The 16,508-nt window shown below is 45.4% G+C and overlaps 6 protein-coding genes across 7 annotated transcripts; 3 read left to right on the forward strand and 3 right to left on the reverse strand.

Annotated features, from left to right (window-relative positions):
• Positions 1–1,455: 1,455 nt before the first annotated feature.
• Positions 1,456–2,391, forward strand: BDBG_01243 (nucleoside-diphosphate-sugar epimerase; the record flags this gene model as incomplete). Its single annotated transcript, XM_002628289.2, has 4 exons — positions 1,456–1,550; positions 1,667–1,758; positions 1,825–1,832; positions 1,983–2,391. 4 exons carry the CDS (start codon positions 1,456–1,458, stop codon positions 2,376–2,378), a joined length of 591 nt encoding a protein of 196 aa, XP_002628335.1. The 3' UTR covers positions 2,379–2,391.
• Positions 2,392–2,631: 240 nt separating this feature from the next.
• BDBG_01245 (uncharacterized protein) lies at positions 2,632–6,303 on the reverse strand. The gene is made up of 3 exons (XM_031720259.1): positions 5,685–6,303; positions 5,443–5,578; positions 2,632–5,384 (listed from the first exon to the last, which is right to left on the reverse strand). The coding sequence occupies exons 1-3, from the start codon at positions 6,031–6,033 to the stop codon at positions 4,001–4,003; spliced, it is 1,869 nt and encodes a 622-aa protein (XP_031576353.1). The 5' UTR covers positions 6,034–6,303; the 3' UTR covers positions 2,632–4,000.
• BDBG_01244 (phospholipase/Carboxylesterase) lies at positions 3,094–3,819 on the forward strand (the record flags this gene model as incomplete). Its single annotated transcript, XM_031720258.1, has 1 exon — positions 3,094–3,819. The coding sequence occupies one exon, from the start codon at positions 3,094–3,096 to the stop codon at positions 3,817–3,819; it is 726 nt and encodes a 241-aa protein (XP_031576352.1).
• Positions 6,304–6,474: 171 nt separating the features above from the next.
• BDBG_01246 (serine/threonine-protein phosphatase 2B catalytic subunit) lies at positions 6,475–9,999 on the reverse strand. The gene is made up of 7 exons (XM_002628292.2): positions 9,870–9,999; positions 9,597–9,802; positions 9,058–9,533; positions 8,671–9,002; positions 8,351–8,608; positions 7,385–8,289; positions 6,475–7,304 (listed from the first exon to the last, which is right to left on the reverse strand). Exons 3-7 carry the CDS (start codon positions 9,173–9,175, stop codon positions 7,262–7,264), a joined length of 1,656 nt encoding a protein of 551 aa, XP_002628338.2. The 5' UTR covers positions 9,176–9,533; positions 9,597–9,802; positions 9,870–9,999; the 3' UTR covers positions 6,475–7,261.
• Positions 10,000–10,200: 201 nt separating this feature from the next.
• BDBG_01247 (uncharacterized protein) lies at positions 10,201–10,740 on the forward strand (the record flags this gene model as incomplete). The annotated part of the gene is made up of 1 exon (XM_002628293.1): positions 10,201–10,740. One exon carries the CDS (start codon positions 10,201–10,203, stop codon positions 10,738–10,740), a length of 540 nt encoding a protein of 179 aa, XP_002628339.1.
• Positions 10,741–10,783: 43 nt separating this feature from the next.
• On the reverse strand, positions 10,784–15,758 carry BDBG_01248. 2 transcript variants are annotated; one of them, XM_031720261.1, is made up of 15 exons: positions 15,516–15,758; positions 15,114–15,272; positions 14,892–15,056; positions 14,720–14,828; positions 14,575–14,664; positions 14,176–14,503; positions 13,684–14,123; positions 13,549–13,624; positions 13,216–13,486; positions 13,100–13,161; positions 12,561–13,037; positions 12,022–12,451; positions 11,717–11,947; positions 11,373–11,649; positions 10,784–11,283 (listed from the first exon to the last, which is right to left on the reverse strand). In XM_031720261.1, exons 2-15 carry the CDS (start codon positions 15,216–15,218, stop codon positions 11,240–11,242), a joined length of 3,105 nt encoding a protein of 1,034 aa, XP_031576355.1. In that variant the 5' UTR covers positions 15,219–15,272; positions 15,516–15,758; the 3' UTR covers positions 10,784–11,239. The 2 variants fall into 2 exon arrangements, with proteins under 2 accessions (XP_031576355.1, XP_031576354.1); XM_031720260.1 differs by having other exon boundaries at positions 11,032–11,283; positions 15,114–15,539.
• Between the last annotated feature and the right edge of the window lie 750 nt (positions 15,759–16,508).

Raw genomic sequence — 16,508 nt, forward strand, 5'->3', positions numbered from 1 at the left:
GTTTATAAAGATTGAATTTCAATCTTTTACTTAGATTAGAATTTCATATAACTGTACAGACTATTAAGATAATAATAGAATAATTATTAACATTCTGTAATTAATCTATAGAGAATGAAAATCTCTATTAATAAAGTTTTTTTAGTTATAATTTAAGTTCTAAAACTCTATATCTCTTCTTTTTTATTTCAAATATTATCTTAAAATATTTTATTTATTAATCTGATATTATCTGACCTGAACTGTAGATATCTGAATATTTATTATTCTTATTATAAGAATCAGTATTAAGCTATTAAGTAGATTAAGAAATTAGTCTGACTATGTCAGAAGCTGAATTTAAATCAGCTTTGAATTAAGAAAGTATTTCAGAGTGTTTATTAATAAAGCTTTTAAAAGCTTTAGAAGAATATTCACTAATAAAGTATAAGTATAAAGAATTATTATCATTAACTGCAACTGACTTAGTAAAAAGAATGTAAGATTGTGAATATATATATAAGTATTATTATTATTATTATTCTTTTATTATACTTATATACAAGCAGAGCTTATGATAAGTTCTTGTATAATGTTAAATACAGATTAAGTGTTAATTATACAGAAGAAAATACAGATGTTAAGATTATATCAAGATAATAAGAATATAGAAAAATACAAAGAAGTGATAATTAAATATATTAATAATAACTTTTCAGCTCAGAAATATAGAGTAATTCATTAAAGTAATTTATACATCTCTGTATTTATTAGAAATCTGAGATGCTTGAGTTCTGAATTTAATGTATTCTCTGTGAGTTTTGAACTCATGTATCTTGATTTCTCATGCTAAAACACTATCAGATGACTGTATTAATCATTCAGCCATCAGAGCTATATATGTAAGTGAGATTGTATTGAATTCATCATCTTAATATTCATTTATTGAATTCTTGTTAATATTATTCTCTTTCTTTCTTTTTTGTAATGTAATGTGTTTTCTGCAAGTCTCTTTTTTTTAAGTGAGTAGTAGTATTATTGATTAATAAGATCTTAATACTGATAGAATAAGATGATTTTAACTTCTGATGAGTATATTGAATGAAGCAGTAGTTAAAATAATGATTATATTGACAAGAAATCCCGAATTGGCAGCAATTTTTGTGCAAAACAGGTCTCATAATCTGTGAAAGGTGTAAAGCTTGTGTGATTGAAAGGTTGCTAGCTTGTGGAAAGTTATATGGTGGAAGGATTAGTAAGCCAGATCACGTGACCTGACAATTAACTCATAGCTGATTTCACTCATTTCTGCCTCTCTGCAAGAAATATATACACCTAGGTATATATACATACATATATATATATATAAATAACAAAAAAGAGCAACTTACTCTAACCCATGCACCTCATCCTCACGGGGGCCTGATCCCTGGGCGGATCTCGAAGTTGACAATCCTCAGCTGTGGGCCTGTACCTATGGCAGAAGGGAAGCTAGGAGTAACTGTCATTGAGCACAAAAATTTCAATGAGTATCCTACATCGCTGCTGAAACTGCTTGAGGGGGCTGAGGGGTGCGTGTGGGCACAGGGTATAGCACAGTAGCAGGTTGGCAGGGAGTGAGTATTCTACTTAGCCAACTACATCAATATGATTTGGTATGGAATGTATTGACGAGCTTTTTGGTTAGGGAGTACATCACAATTACCAAGGATTATCCATTAACAGCAGCCAGGGCGTTCAGTACTCTGGCTAATACCTTTAAGTTTGTTTACATTTCAGGTACGTCCTAACTTCCACTACTATCCATCTAGGTGACATTTCCCTCGCTGACTATGCGGCAAATAGGTGAAGGGGTAAGTCTTCTTTCTTAATCCCAGCCATTTCTGCTACATATCAAGCAATCATACCAGAATGATCTCTCTCTATATATATAGGTGTATTTATACTATACGCTGTAGATATAACTCTATATCAGGCTAGACCACTAACAGAAGCGTTTATAGGCCACAACAAAGCCAGGCAAATTCACCCAACTTTTCGCAACCGTCAAAGGCGAATGCGAACAATCCCTAATCGAAATGGCACACAAAATCCCAGCGTTCAAGCCCTATTCTCTCCAGCCAGCTTTCGTCGATTCAGTCTCTGATGAAGCAGTGAAGCAAGCAACAGCCAACCGCCAACTTCCGCTGAGCTATCGGGTTCTGGGTGCTTTTACCCCATTGATTAGGAATTTTATTCCGAGTATAGTTTCACCGACTCAGGACATTGGGTTGGCGGCGACGGTGTTGGCGATGGGCGATGGGAAGGGTCTGGATGGTTCTGGTGTATCGGAAGGTGGCCGCATTCTGAGTAATGAAGCTATTCGAAGGATTGCGAAGGATGGGTTTACCTCAGGTTGAGGGTGAGATTCATTACGGATTATAATGTGGGGTGATGTCCGTGCGATTCGTTCTCGTTCTTTTTGTAAATATTATTTTATCACAGTATTTTCCCTGGGCGTTTGGCATAGATATTTTAGATTTGATATTTAAGAGGCTGGTTCATTTTTTTTTTATTCAATGACCTGCCTTTGTTCTACCTGCTCTATACTCTGTACTCTGTCTAAACTTTTAGACAGGCCTTTTACCTAAATACCTGTTTTTTTTTTTTTTTTTTTTTTTTTTTTTTTTTTTTGTTGAAGAGACTGGTTAAGGATTCAAATGCTGTTCCAATACTCTACTCTGTAAGGTTTATTAATGTCCACATGCCCCCTTTAGGTAAATATCCACCGGAATGAAGCTTCTTTTCAAATCACGGCTACAAATTCTGCTTCATTTACGAGGTAAGAACAATATCTATTATATGCAATCAAGATAGTGACCACGAAGCCTGCAATGCGCCCACTCAATAAATAAGCTTATCCAGTTAAACCTCACGCCAGGAAAGCTTCGAAACGGAACGTCAACCGCATTCCAGAAGCAACAAAACATCGAAAACACAACCCCTCCCCACTTCCCAAATAATAAAGCAAACCCCTCTGAATTGTCCACATCAAATAAAACCCCTACCCGCCTTCCCGACACTTGTCATGACCACCGAACCTCCTCCACACAATTACCTACGTACACGCCCACAATGCCCCCCATCCCCCAACCCTCCGACTTCCCCCCGTCCCTAATCCTCACAATAACACCCCCACCAACCTCACGATCCACAAACATCCTTCTCCTCCTCCACGGGCTAGGCGACACAATCGCCTCCTTTACCTCCTTCGCATCCGCCCTCCACCTCCCCGAAACAACCTGCATCGCCCTGCAAGCGCCCACGCCCCTCCCCTTCGAGCTCCCCGGCTACCATTGGGGCGACGACATCCTCTTGGATCCAGATGCTCTCGACGCAGATCCGGGCTTCTCGCGCGCCACGGATAAGATCGTCCGGCAGCTGATATTGCCGGTCCTGGTGCGGAAGCTTGGGTATCGCGGGAGGGCGATTTTTATACTGGGATATGCGCAGGGGGCTAGTATGGGGTTGAGTGTTGGGCTGGAGGTTGGTAGGGGTGCGTTGATGGATGATGCGGATGGGAAGAACGGGAACGGGGAGAAGGAGCTGGGCGGAATTGTGGCGATAGGAGGGGTTTTGCCGCTTTCGGCTATTAAAGAGGATGGGGCGGGGAAGGCGGGGACGCCCGTCTTGTTGGTTGGGGGTCAGGGCCCTGGGAGTGCGCTTTCGGATGCGGGGATAGGTAGGACGAAGGGGAATTTTGGGAATGTGGAGGTGGTGAGGTGGAGGGGGAGGAGGGGGGATGGGATGCCGAGCAATCGGGAGGAAATGTTTCCTATTATGCGGTTTCTCCGCGAGTAGGTTGAGGAGTACAAGCGGGGTGCCGGAGGGGAGTGTGGAAATTGGCTAAGTTTGATGCCTACGACTGCGATTATTTGGTTTTGCTTCCGGGATATTGAAAACTTGGGGGGTCTACAAGTCTCCTTTTATTTTTGATAGCTTGCAGGAGGAACAGGTACTATAGGATACTAAAGGGAAACTATTATTTTACATCCGAGAGAGCTTGACGGGCTTTGTGGATTTGTTGCCTGGCTTCGGTTTCAGGGGCTTCTTCGATAGCCCGTCCGCCCTCATGAATGATGGTACGCAGTACCTCTTCAGTGTCCCTCAGGGCGCGGCGGCCTTCTTCGCGGACCTCATGCTCCCACAGGCTACGTGCAGAATCCCATCCCTTTTGCTGCCGGCGTAGCGAAACGAAAAGCCCAATTGTTGCGATCGTGCCGGCTTCGTACATCGAAGTGCCAGATGTCGAAATATACACCAAAGCAGACAGCGCAGCGCTGAGTGATGTCGTTGATAAACTAAAGAAGACAAGATTTTGCGCGACGGAATGCAGGGAGGGGACGCTTGAGGTTGTAAGGCTGTCGCGAATGTCTGAGATTTGCGTTGGCCAAAGCCTCTCAGAGGACATCGACGATAATTCTCCAGTATGGGATCCCCCGAGCTCAGGTAACTCCTGAATTCTGGCCGTTGAATTTGAAAGGTTGTTCAGTAATCCGGCCTGGTGAATTTTCCCACCAATCCAGACTACCTCTTTCTCAGCCTCGGGGAGCCATTTCTTCCGTAATACACGGGAGATGATCATTCCCACGTCATCCACATGCCAAAACAACTTCCACCAAGCTAGATTCCGCCACGCTTTATTTGCAAATCCTTCGTTGAGTGTGTCACGAAGTTCTGTGTGTGCACGCTCCGCCCATGCGCTGACTGTCCTATCCAAATCCAGCCTTACCTCTTCCGTGACGTTCTTGGCTTGCTGCGCCAGTATCCTTTTGTTCTCTTCGGCGTTAATGCTCTCTTCGGCCTCGTCTAACAATGATCCTACAAGCCTCTTAATCGACGGATCTAGGATGTCATCCTTCGGAGAGGTTGATACCCAATCTATGAGCAGCTGGACACCGCTTCCCGACCAGCCTTTCTCGTATTCCGGGGCGTTTTGGACCGACTCTCGAAACGTATTCAATGCCACCTCTGCACGTTCGATATCGACACATGAGATCCCATTCCCCTTTTGGGTTGAACCTTGGCCTAAACTGAAGTCGAACGATGCACATATCGAATCCATGTCTGTAATATTTGCACGTTCGGCTAGTCTTGTATATGCTAACAACCCATCAATCTCCTTTCCACAAATCATGCTCTTGTGGACCGGGTACCGGATAAAAGTATGGGTTCCAGTACTGGTCGATTGGATGGCGATTGTTGGAACGAGGAACGTGTTTCTGGTGATATGGACATCTGAATTCGAGTTCGCCCTGAGAGGTGAAATAAGGATCTCCAGGTTGGAAGATTGCAGTGTTCTCGAGGGTATTGATATCGTTGGTACGAGGCTGTTCTCCACTGCGAGATCCGTTTGGTCTCCATACCTACAAACCCGGTCATTATTAGTACTTAATAAAGAAGCATCATTCGACGACGTCGTACTTTATCAATAGACTGCGAGATCCATCCATCCGATGCTTCTCTAAATAATCCTCCCATGCTTGTTTCGGGCTCAAGGGATCTGCCAGTAGTAGTCGGACAAGCCTGGCTGTCGTAGTTGTATCATCCAAAGCGAGGACTGTAGTAGTCAATTGATCCAGTCAGCCCAAATCCGAGCCTCAAAGCGGAAACGAACAGGTTGCGTTCTTTCCGAGGCAGTTTAAAAAGAGCTTTCAAAGACATACCAGCAAGCCGGATCACCGGCCTCGTAGTCTCCAGCCCCCTTAGCGCCAATTGCAGCCTACTCGAATTGACATGGTTGGCAGCAGTATCATGGACACCATTTAATGCGGAATATAGCCCTTGAAACCGCTCTGGTATATTTCTTGTGATATTCACTGTGTGTGCAGCTCTATATTGGGCTGCGAAAGTTGACGTGAAGCGGGAGCGACGTGGGTTAAAAGTCCTGTTGCGCCGGCGTGTGGTCAGCGAGGGCAATGAATAGCGCCATATTGAGCAGGACGGACAGAAGAAGACGGCTTCTGTGAGCGGGATAGCCTGCTTCGAGAGAGAAGAATGGAGTTTTGGTGGCATTGAGAGAAAGAAGGGGAAATGGGTTTGTTTGCTAAGGGTTGATCATTTGAGGACGGAGTTTGGTTTAAAAAAAAAAAAAAAAAAAAAAAAAAAAAAAAAAAAAACACAATTTTCCCAGCTGGGGATTTGACCCATCGACAAACATTTTTTTCCTGGCGAGCAGAGAGACAACAGCAATGGGCTAAATACCAGATACAGTTACACCCAGGTTGCTAGATGGAAATCAGAGGACTCATGCTGCTTCACTTTCTAGTATATTTTTTAATTTCCTTCCCTTTATCTAACTATACAGTGGAGGCTTGCCACGGCACCTCTTTTATTTACTTTTATACATTGAATCGGATATTTTAGATCATTCTACATGTGATGTATAGCCGCAATGCATCTCAACCGGTCACTTTGTCAACTTTACTGGGAACCCCTCTGACAAAGCCCCTTTCTTTGATGACAGTCTCTGGAAGGCAGGTTGAAAAAATCTGGGAATAGCCGACAAGTGCTGACTGCGCTCACTTTATCAGTTCAGCGTCTAGAGACATTGTTCTCAACACGCCCTCAAACGGCTTTTGGGACATTTTATTTATTTTAGTATATTGAAAATGATTTCTTCTAAAGATACCCTGAGATAGCAACGTCCAGAAGGCGAATTTCAGTGACGTGGCAACAGAGTTGACGGTATCATTCGCATATCCCTGGAAGATTGAACAGAGCGCTGTATGGGAAGGAGATTAGGACAGAGCAAGAACAGCGGCGAAGAACAGATAAATAAAAAGGGAGAGGCATTTGTCAGTACTAATTGCATTTGAGGTGAGAGTTAATATAGAGGCCCTGCCCCATATTTTCAAAGGCTGCGTCAAAAAGTAAGGTCATTATTTCGGCATTATAGAAGAGAATTGGAGCGAAAAAAAAAAGACAGAGAGAGAGAAAGAAAAGCAACACCAGTCATAGCACATCCACATATGTTGGGCTTTTCCAGCAGTCGCCTTCCTGCCCTTTCAAAGCGTCTTCACACCAAAAACAAGCAAAAGGTCTATCTCTTCGTAACGCAAGCTGTGGGACATTGGTCTTTTTAACATGCAATTACATCGTGGCGCAAAAGCTTAGCTAGCTAATGAGTTTAAAAAATAAACCGGGATATGACGTCGTTATTTTAATTCGAAACGGGTGCTAAATTTGTTTTGAACGATTTTCCTTTTTCCTTTTTCGCTCTTTTCAATTTCCTTTGGCGCCATTACTCTGGCCGGGTCCGACGGCTTCTACTCGAGCCAGAAGACCTGTTGTGTTGTTTTCTGTTAGTATCGCATTTCGTTGACTCGGAAAATATAGTCCCACAAAGAAACAATGATAAACTTACATACTGATCCTTCTAGCCATGTTAGTTAGGCTAGTATCATTCTCTGCCTCCTGGGCAGCACGCTCCAATGCCTGTTTCCGCTCCTCTTCACTCTTCCTATGCACTTCCTCGTGGGTTGGAGGAAGTCGTTCATTCTGCAAGTCGACCTTGCGCGCGTCTTCGAAGTTATGGATCGCTTGTTTGATACCTTCTGCTCCCAGCATGAGCGTGCCAGCAGGGAGACGGCCACCAGAGGCAGTTTTAAGCTCAGTGACTCTCTCCGCTTCTTCACGTAGTACCTGGAAGACCCGCGAGAGACGGCCAATAGCCAGAATCTTGTTCTTGATCGCGCGTCTTTTGAATTCAGTACTCTCGGGGTCCATTGGAAGGTGGGGCGATGCAGGGCCGGACGATACTGATGAGGAAGGTTCTTCTTCCAGCTCTTCTTTGGAGCAGGTGTTCAAGATAGCGATAAGCATGTCGGTAATCTTCTCGCCAACAAAAGGGAGCGACCATGTGAAAACGTCCATGAAATTAGGTAACCAGTACGGATGAGGAGTACAATTGAACTGTCTGATGTTCATTACGTTGTTTTCGTATTTCAGAACGGCGGCTTTATTGTTGTAAACGTCGAGGTAATTTGGCGCGCTGAATATCGTCATCACGCTCGGGAATCCGGTCGTTCGGGTCTTCCTATACATTCTGTACCCGGCATCCTGCGCCTCGTGGGCTCGAATTATGGAAAGTAGATTGTTCTTCTCCAGGAATGCGCAAGCAGCCGGGTAGGAGAAAAAGTACGAACATCCTCGCACATTATTGTGCACAAAATACTCTCCCGTTTTCTCTTGGCCAAATTCCTCCAGTGGATCAGCCCAAAGGATATCACACATGAGGCCCTGGGTTGGGGGCTCCCTGAAACGGTCGATCTAGTAACAATTAGCAACAATGTAACAACACAATTCGCGTGGCACTTATCCGCAAACTTACCGACTTCAGGTCCTCTAGTGTATGTAGCTCAGGACTGAGGCCACCATGGATGCATAGGAATTGTTTGTTCATAACGGCAGCGAGTGGTAAAGCACAGAATGATTCCGTGCAAGCATCGTACACCTTTTCCGAGTACTTGTGCTTACATTCCAGTTTGAATGTAAAATAGTCCGTGAGATGACGACACTCGTGGTTCCCGCGCAACAACCATAAACTATTCGGATACCATATTTTTAAGGCCCAGAGGTACAAGACACACTGCATGAATGTTCAGAAACGTCCGTTCCTATCATCGGCTTCCAGAGGGGATGGATGCATACCTCGATGCTGAAATAACCTCTATCAACGTAATCGCCAAGGAACAGGTATCGCGTCTCTGCAGGGTCTCCACCAACTTCAAATAGCTTCATTAGATCGTAATACTGGCCGTGGACGTCTCCACAAACGGTAATAGGCGCGTCCATTTCCAAAAGATTAGGCTCTGCGCGCAATAATTGAGTTCCTGTCTGTATAATCCATAATGCTTGCTCCTCAGTAAGGCGACCTTCACGGTAGAAATGCTGTTTAAGAAACTGCAGATTAGGTTTCGACGGGTCTTCCGGCGACCAGAATTGTTCGTTGGTCGGCAGTTGAAAAGCCGGCGCTTGAACGTCTATGGAAAGCAATTAATTTCTGTAAGGAAGTTTAAAGCTTGAAAAAGGAGTCACCTTTGCAAACCCTCTCGTGTGTAGAAACTTGAGTTCCGTCTTCCATAGTATGGAGGGTGAAGTCAATTTCGGGAACTGGTTTCTTCTCCGTCACCGCTCGCTCTATTTGGGCTTCCATGTTTGCACGGGGGTATGGCTGGATAGGTATGATGGTGGACAACGGCAGCGCGGTAGCTTCAAGGAAAAGCAGGCAAGGAGACGGTAGCTCACGCACTCGAGCAGGACAAGTTTGGTGACTTTATTACTGTTCTGGGCGCAACGATAGAAGGGTTACAATCACGGCAAACAAATCAGACCAAATCGTGGGATGGATGTAATGAGCGAGTCCAGCTCCCGGGTATCATAAGCCGAAACCGGTAAGTAAGAATGTAGAATAGTGGACGGTGAGGGCGTATGTTTCTTCACAATATAAAGTAAAATTGAATAGGTAGTTATGCAGTGGGCGATCAGGTTTCCTGGGGGCCTGGCTGGAATGACTGGGGGTTATCAGCTAACATAACTCAATTGGGCAAGATTATGATGAGGGGCAAGAAACCTACAACAGATTAGACAGTCGCCTTGGTCGGGAGAGGGGAAACTGGTTGCCGTAGGCGTATCACGGAGACCGAGAAACTGAAAAGAGCTGGGAAGGTTGATGCGTGGTCGCCAGATCCGATCATGTTGTTGATGTTGTGTGGTGGGGATGAAGCGCGGGCAGAAGTTTTGGATTTCGGCAGCAGAAAAGCAACTTTTCAGCCTCACCCAGCTTGATTCCACCACAACATAAATAGTTAGTAGAAACATCCAAACATCCACCGCTGCCGCAAACTTACTTCTACAAATTCAATGAACTGCACCAACTCACCAGGCACATTTACCCGTGTTTGACTCAGCTTACAGTTGCATGAATAACCCTCACATTATATTCTGTTACCTGGCACTTGCCTGCAGTTTGGGTCCGTGTCGTAGTGCTACATAAATACTTAATACTGCCTCCCGAGGTTTTTGACAACTCCACTCGTTCTTATCGCTGATACGATACGGCCCCGATTTGTCATTCTTTCAAAAGCCCAGGATCGGTTTTTGTTTATCCACGAGCCATGTATGAATCATATAGTCAGTAGTTGTTCTGCTACCTAGTCCCTCTGTCCGATTGAAGAATCTATGACTTTATTGACGATCGCTTCTGAAGAACCGCACCCGCTTTTGGCTCAAATACCCTTGACGGTGTCCCCCTTTATATCCTTGCCTACAGCCACGACACTTCCGTATACATATAAATCTGTGCCGTCCACACTCCCGCCCTCAGCCACAGTTGACCCCAGCGGCCTAGAGAAGGCTCGCTATGTCATTTCTCCGGGGAGAGGCCATACCGCCCACCCTAGTGATGTCCTCGCATCATGCGAAGCCCTAGAAAAACACATGAAAAAGATTCGAGAAGATAGTCTTGCCGCAATCAAGGATTGGGAAGAGTCAATAAAACAGCGCGACTTGGCAGAAAAGAGGAGAATTGCGCCCGGCTGGCTGGACCGTGAGGAAAAACTTCTGCAACCAGTGAAAGTCTCCCGAGTTATATCTGAAGCCGATGCTCCATCCCAGACGAGCCAACAGCTATCTACTGAGAAAAATACAGAAACTAGCCCAGATACAATTTCAACAAGTGAAAGGGAAGAGTTAAATCGTGCATTCGGCAGTCTCAAATGAGATGACCAGTTCATTGGCATAATCAAGCTGCTATTCCCTGGCTGTTATGTTGGGGGACGACTAGCCGCTTGCAATGAAGCTGTATTCTACTAGAATGGCTGGCGTTATAAAATCTGGAGTAGTCTAGGCGCAAAGAATGAATATCTTTTGGTGGAGCGTCGTATGGAGATACTGGATATTTCCATAAATGCAAATGGCTGGAACACCCAGATACTCTGCGAGCTCATAGCGGATATATGACGAGAATGTTGATGGGCGGCAATTCTTGAGAGAACGCTAAACTAAGCCGTGGAAGGGACTGTACACTATTTTGAATACTACTACGCTAACTCTCATTTGTTATGAACGGGAGTTTTGGACAAATTACTACACGGCGCCCGAATTATATTAAAGAGAAAGAACAGCTATCGAAACATGCACTTACACGCATCCTTGCGTGATGTCGCTGCTTTACACACTACTCTTCCAATCCATTCCCAATGTGTCCTGTGCCAGTTTTTCAAGATACCACGAAGTCGGGATCGTCAAATTGAAGTTGCCACGCTACACATGAACCAAGTCAGTTATTGCCACGAAAAAAAGCCACAAGATATGACTATAGAATTCTGAGGTGCAAAATCGCATATGCTTACTGGATGCATAACCGGTAAAACTCGACCAATCCTCCGAAAGGTAATATGGAATACCGTTCCTCTTGATCTTCTTCAACACACCCATTCCACCCAAAGCTGGACGGATGTTCTTGAGCGCAGTCACGCGCTTTAAGACCCCGACCAGGAATGCCAGGGCCAATTCACGACCAAAACATTGGTGCGGACCATCGCCGAATGCGATATACTTTTCGAGTGGGCGGTCAAGTTTGATTTTCTCTGGCTCTGGATATGCCTCTGGATCCCGACATGCGGCGGCCTGTTTTAACGTAATTAGTTCTTATCTCTCTTGAGAGCAGTAGGATCCTCTGGGTGGATGAACTAACGAAATACGCGATAATTTGCTCGCCTGGCTGGAAGCTTTGAGCGCCAAACCCTCCGGGCTGGGTAGCAACCCGTATGGTTACATGACCTGCGGTCAGACGCTGCATTTCAAGAACATATCGTCGAAGGTCATTGTCTGCCCTTTCTGAGTTTTCTAGGGTAAGTTGTTGGAATGCCTCGAGGTGTTCCACGTTTTCGGGGACTGCAATCATGAACTCCAAAACTTCCGCAAGCTGGATAGATCACGAATCATCTACTGTCAGTCATGTCCGCTCACCGCACACTAGAGATCTTCCTAACAACGTACCGTGCTAATAGCGGCACCGATGCCGCCAAGTGCTGTGAATACCATAATGTCGGCTATTTCCTGCACCGATTTTCCATTGGAGAGAAGCTCCATGATGCAATCACGTCCAAAGGAGCGTAGCGAAGTGCTGTTGCCATTGGATGCAAGCCCATTGGTTACGGCTCCGACAATATTACGGATTCTTGTTGAGCTCGTGACCCTTTTGATATACGCTTCTGTGGAAGCGAGTAGCCTCCTAGCTGACGCTTGGGCATCACGACGGCGGTTCCACGAAAGAGCAGGATCATCATTGCCGAATCCCCATATTCGGATATTAAGGAGATCATTGTATAGGCCGTCGATGTCGTATGTTCCCGAACTGTTCTCCTCTGTTTTCAAGTCGAACTGGAAGAGGTCGCCCATAAATCTTGTCATGACGGGAATTGCCACGCTTTATTTTTTTAAAAGAAAAATGGATTAGCTGGCTTTGAAAGATGGATGTGGAGGGAGGTGCGTTTGACTGTAGGGTCTTGCAGGGGATGGTGTTGAAAGATACTTACTCCTTCAAGATGTCGACGTGATACGTGCCCCTTCCAATCTGGAACATACTACCAGTTAAAAATTTGTCGGTTTGGTCCACGATGAACGTCGAGAGCAGCTCCTTCAGTTCGCCGCTCCCGTAGAGCGCGCTGCCGTACAAGTTTCGCTGCTCCTTATTCCGTGGCATATCCCCAGCAAGCATGAAATGGCCAAAATCACGGCCCTCGATGAAATTTTCATAGGGCTTTCCGAAAGGAACAGGGAACTGCTTGGGATCACTAAGCATTTGGCTGATTTCCGAGTGTTTCATTAATACGAGTCGACGGGGAGGTGGCTTTGGGTCAGCCTCAGTATATTGAGATATGGTCCCGAGCTCCGTTGCGATTTCCCGGTTCATTGCTGGCGTGTACATTGGTTGCATTACTGAGAGTGAGTTAAATGGGAACCACCCTGGCAGACCACGTTGGATTAGTTTGTAAAACATGGATCCTCCAAGACTGTTGGTTTCTGTCAGCGCCACACATATACCGGATTACCGAGCTGCAAGGGTCTATCTTACGTATCATAATCCTGCTGGGCTTCCGCCATACCCCAGTTTGTCAGTGTGGCAACATTATACTCCTATGGGGTGTGTTAGCAGCGGATGAGCATATGAGTAGAAGGGCTAATTCTCACTGTGGTGTTGAACCTGTCTGAACGAACAAGGGTTATGGCGTCGGAAAGAACGGCTCTACCGACTGTGTACGGCGTGCAAACGCCTGAACCTGGGTCCATTCTTGGTTTGGCGTCCTCAACATATAAGCCGGGGTACGCTTCGACCATGTCAGGATGCCCATAGAGATTTCGGAGATGGTCAGCTATTTCTGGGTCAGGGTTGATATCTTCGAAAGTCTCGTGGGGTTTAAGCTTGAAGAATTTGCGGAACTCATTAAGCGATGCCGTTCTCCTATAGTATACCGAGCATTAGAAATCACCGTCCGAGAATGGAACAGGACAATGCCTCCTTACCATTGACGAGCTTGGTGGATACCTAGGATCTCTACAACCCGCATAGCCTTTGGCGTGTTTTTGGGACCAAAGGCACCTAAACATAGCCCGTTAGTAGCCGCACTGTGCGCGAGATTACTGTGAGGTTTTACGTACCGGCCGGGTCATCAATGCTCGCTTTCAATAGTCTTACCAGATCTTCATCGCGGAATCTCCCATCCTCGCCTCTTTCGATGCCGCCAAAGTTACGTTGGCTAGGGTCCATGGGAATTAGGGATTCGAACTGTGCAATAGCCCGCATACCGTCTTTTAGAGTTAATTCCTCCAAAGGCTTTCCGGTGCTTTTGAATATTTCTCCAAAGAATTCATCTAACCATTTTTCATCCCCTAAGGAGATACAGGAATGGAAACGGTACAAGAGGTTGAATTCGGTCGTGACTTGGTTGCCAATGCCTCTTTCGGGGCCGGATTTTACCAGCGAAGCTGGGATATCCACACGTGGGTCCAAGGTCCATGAGCTGTCAGAATGATGTGTATTGGTAATTGCACGAAGATAGTCATGAAGACTTATGTTAATATACAATCCGCCAACAATCCTGCAACCTCATTAGCATATATTGTGGATTTCACATGATCTGATAAACGTACAATCTGGCAGTCTGGAATAAGTCCTCGTCCAACTGGGCAAGCGAAGCTTCATCGTCTCCCTTAGGGGTGAAACGTCCGCCTTCGTTGATTAGAAGCAGGGTCTCCGCCACATAATTATGAAACCGGCTGTAAAGGACTAGGAGGACGTTGGCACCAGGAGACTGCGCAATTAATCTCTCATCGTGGAAGGTGTCGGGTTTAAGGAATCCATTTTTCATGGTCCTGACCTTCAGTTGGTCCTTCAGGCTAGATCCATACAGCGGCGAAAGGTCGAGGTAGGAAGAATTGTTGTTGATATTCATGTCACGTCGATCGGTTCGAAATATATCTAAACGCAGTGAGCAGCTATCCATGGCCATGATAACATCTTTGCCTGCCATTGTCGGTCTTTTGCCTTACCATGGATAATAAGGGCAGCATGATGGAACAGTAGAGATGAGATGCCTCCCTCGTTCTGTTTAAATTTACCATCCTCCCGTTTCATGAGAACTGTTTCTCAAATGTCAGACTCCGCTTTCTAAGTGGATACTATCTCTCAACCTACGGTCAAAGAGTAATCCCGGGTCTGGTCGAACACCAGGTAGCTTGGTGTCACTTCGGATTGACCTTGCGTATGGCATACCCGCCTTTCCTAGGTTTGGGAAGTGTACATTCTGGCGACGATGTTAGTTACCGTTAACACATGCTGTGCGTGCTTTGCCACCATCTGGACTCACGTTATAGCTCCCGTCTGGAGTACGGTAGTAGAATTTTGGTCCCTGGAAGTTGATTGGAGGGTGTTCAAGACTGTCCCACAGCCTCGTGATCAGGATATTTGTCAATTTAATACGATGTTTGGAGTTTGGCGGCAATGCTCCAACTATTGCAATGATGTTTTCCATCTAGTTATCATAAGATTAGTCAACGAACATGAAAAACTCTGCTGGAATATTACCTACTGCAAGCAATCTGTCATTCATCGGTTTCCCTTTGACGGTATCCTTGACGAACTTCACCACATCACCGACTCGCTTCAGATCCATATTCTTCGGGGGGTGTTTCATGATTGTTAGGATGAGGGAGCTACTGTCAATTCCTGTTCCATCATCATCCTTCTTCTTTACAATACCATCAGCACCTATAGTTTTCGGAGCGACGATCTCCCGGATATCGTGGCCATATCGATATACGGCAAAGCCCACTGCTGCTACCACGGCAGTGACTGTCCAATAGTACTCTGCCATTCTTCTTCTCTTTGAGATCAGAAAGAATAGAAAGAGTAATGAATGGTTCACTTGAAGCTTTGAAACCAGGACCAGTGGGGGATACACTCAGATAAATATATTAGGAGGGGATCATACCTGTGCCAAGACCTTACAGCCCCTCAAATCATGAGTTTTTCACTCCATCAGAGAGAGAGCGGGTGTGTTGTCTTGGAAAACTCAATATTGACAATAAATTGATCCACATTATATGGAAATTTAGTAAAGGTACTACATACAGCGCATGCAGTCGCAGACCTCGAGCACAGGAAATCCTTTCAGCTAGCCACGAGAAAAGCAATTGTGGCAGCTTTTCGTGGTCTAGCTCTCGCATTTTGGGTTGATCTAGAAGTTTAGTCTGCATACGCGGGACGTCTCTGCGCCAATCATGGACCCAGCAGGGGAAATCCCGCAGGCGATTTCGGGATTGTCTACGGAGTACGGAGTACGTACTGCGTAGTTATCGGTTTCCAATTCAGAGCCGAGCGTCCGGTGCAATTGATGTATATCATCTATTGGCGTCAGACTCGGGCGTGTTGATTTCTGCACTTGACGTCGCATACACTTACACACACAAAATACCTTATTTTTCGTCACCACGCACTCATTATTGGGACTTTACTTCTCGTCGGGAGACGATGTCAGCTGCCCACCAGTGTACATTACAGTGTATCCATACCAAAGGGCCTGCAATGCTGATCGAAGCTTAAGCCATCCCAGCGCAATCACCGTGGTGTCCGATTGCTATTGGGGCAATCGATTGACCGAAATTTGGATAGGGGTATATTGTTGCCCGATGGTGTATTTAGGATTCTTTTGTGTGCGAAATGTTGGAGTTGAATATGTCGTTAGTATCCCTGTTCGGGGCTATTGTTCTCTGCAGCCTGTTTTAGTGGATATGCAAGAGCATGAGTTGGGATATTTTATTGCCGCCATCACAAAATTGTCAGCTCCTGCATTTAGTATAAACATTCCGCTTGCTGATCGAAAGGCTAGTGATATTTGCCACTCGACTTTGAAAAATATCTCCCACTCCGCCTACTCAACTTTGCAAACACTATTGCCCTTCTCTTGACAGTTATTCGACTTTAC

This window comes from Blastomyces gilchristii (assembly GCF_000003855.2).
Source record: "Blastomyces gilchristii SLH14081 genomic scaffold supercont1.2, whole genome shotgun sequence".
Lineage (NCBI taxonomy): Eukaryota > Fungi > Ascomycota > Eurotiomycetes > Onygenales > Ajellomycetaceae > Blastomyces > Blastomyces gilchristii.

Excerpts from the sequence above, each read along its gene's own strand:
- BDBG_01245 (XM_031720259.1), bottom strand. The coding sequence starts at position 6,033 with ATGCCACCAAAACTCCATTCTTCTCTCTCGAAGCAGGCTATCCCGCTC. Across the intron at positions 5,579-5,684 it reads GCCGGTGATCCGGCTTGCTG|TCCTCGCTTTGGATGATACA; the intron begins GTATGTCTTTGA and ends TGACTACTACAG. Across the intron at positions 5,385-5,442 it reads TCTCGCAGTCTATTGATAAA|GTATGGAGACCAAACGGATC; the intron begins GTACGACGTCGT and ends CCGGGTTTGTAG.
- BDBG_01246 (XM_002628292.2), bottom strand. The coding sequence starts at position 9,175 with ATGGAAGCCCAAATAGAGCGAGCGGTGACGGAGAAGAAACCAGTTCCC. Across the intron at positions 8,609-8,670 it reads GAGGTTATTTCAGCATCGAG|TGTGTCTTGTACCTCTGGGC; the intron begins GTATGCATCCAT and ends ACATTCATGCAG. Across the intron at positions 7,305-7,384 it reads ATGGCTAGAAGGATCAGTAT|GTCTTCTGGCTCGAGTAGAA; the intron begins GTAAGTTTATCA and ends ACAACACAACAG.
- BDBG_01248 (XM_031720260.1), bottom strand. The coding sequence starts at position 15,398 with ATGGCAGAGTACTATTGGACAGTCACTGCCGTGGTAGCAGCAGTGGGC. Across the intron at positions 13,487-13,548 it reads ATCCACCAAGCTCGTCAATG|GAGAACGGCATCGCTTAATG; the intron begins GTAAGGAGGCAT and ends GGTATACTATAG. Across the intron at positions 11,284-11,372 it reads TTTTACCGGTTATGCATCCA|CGTGGCAACTTCAATTTGAC; the intron begins GTAAGCATATGC and ends GTTCATGTGTAG.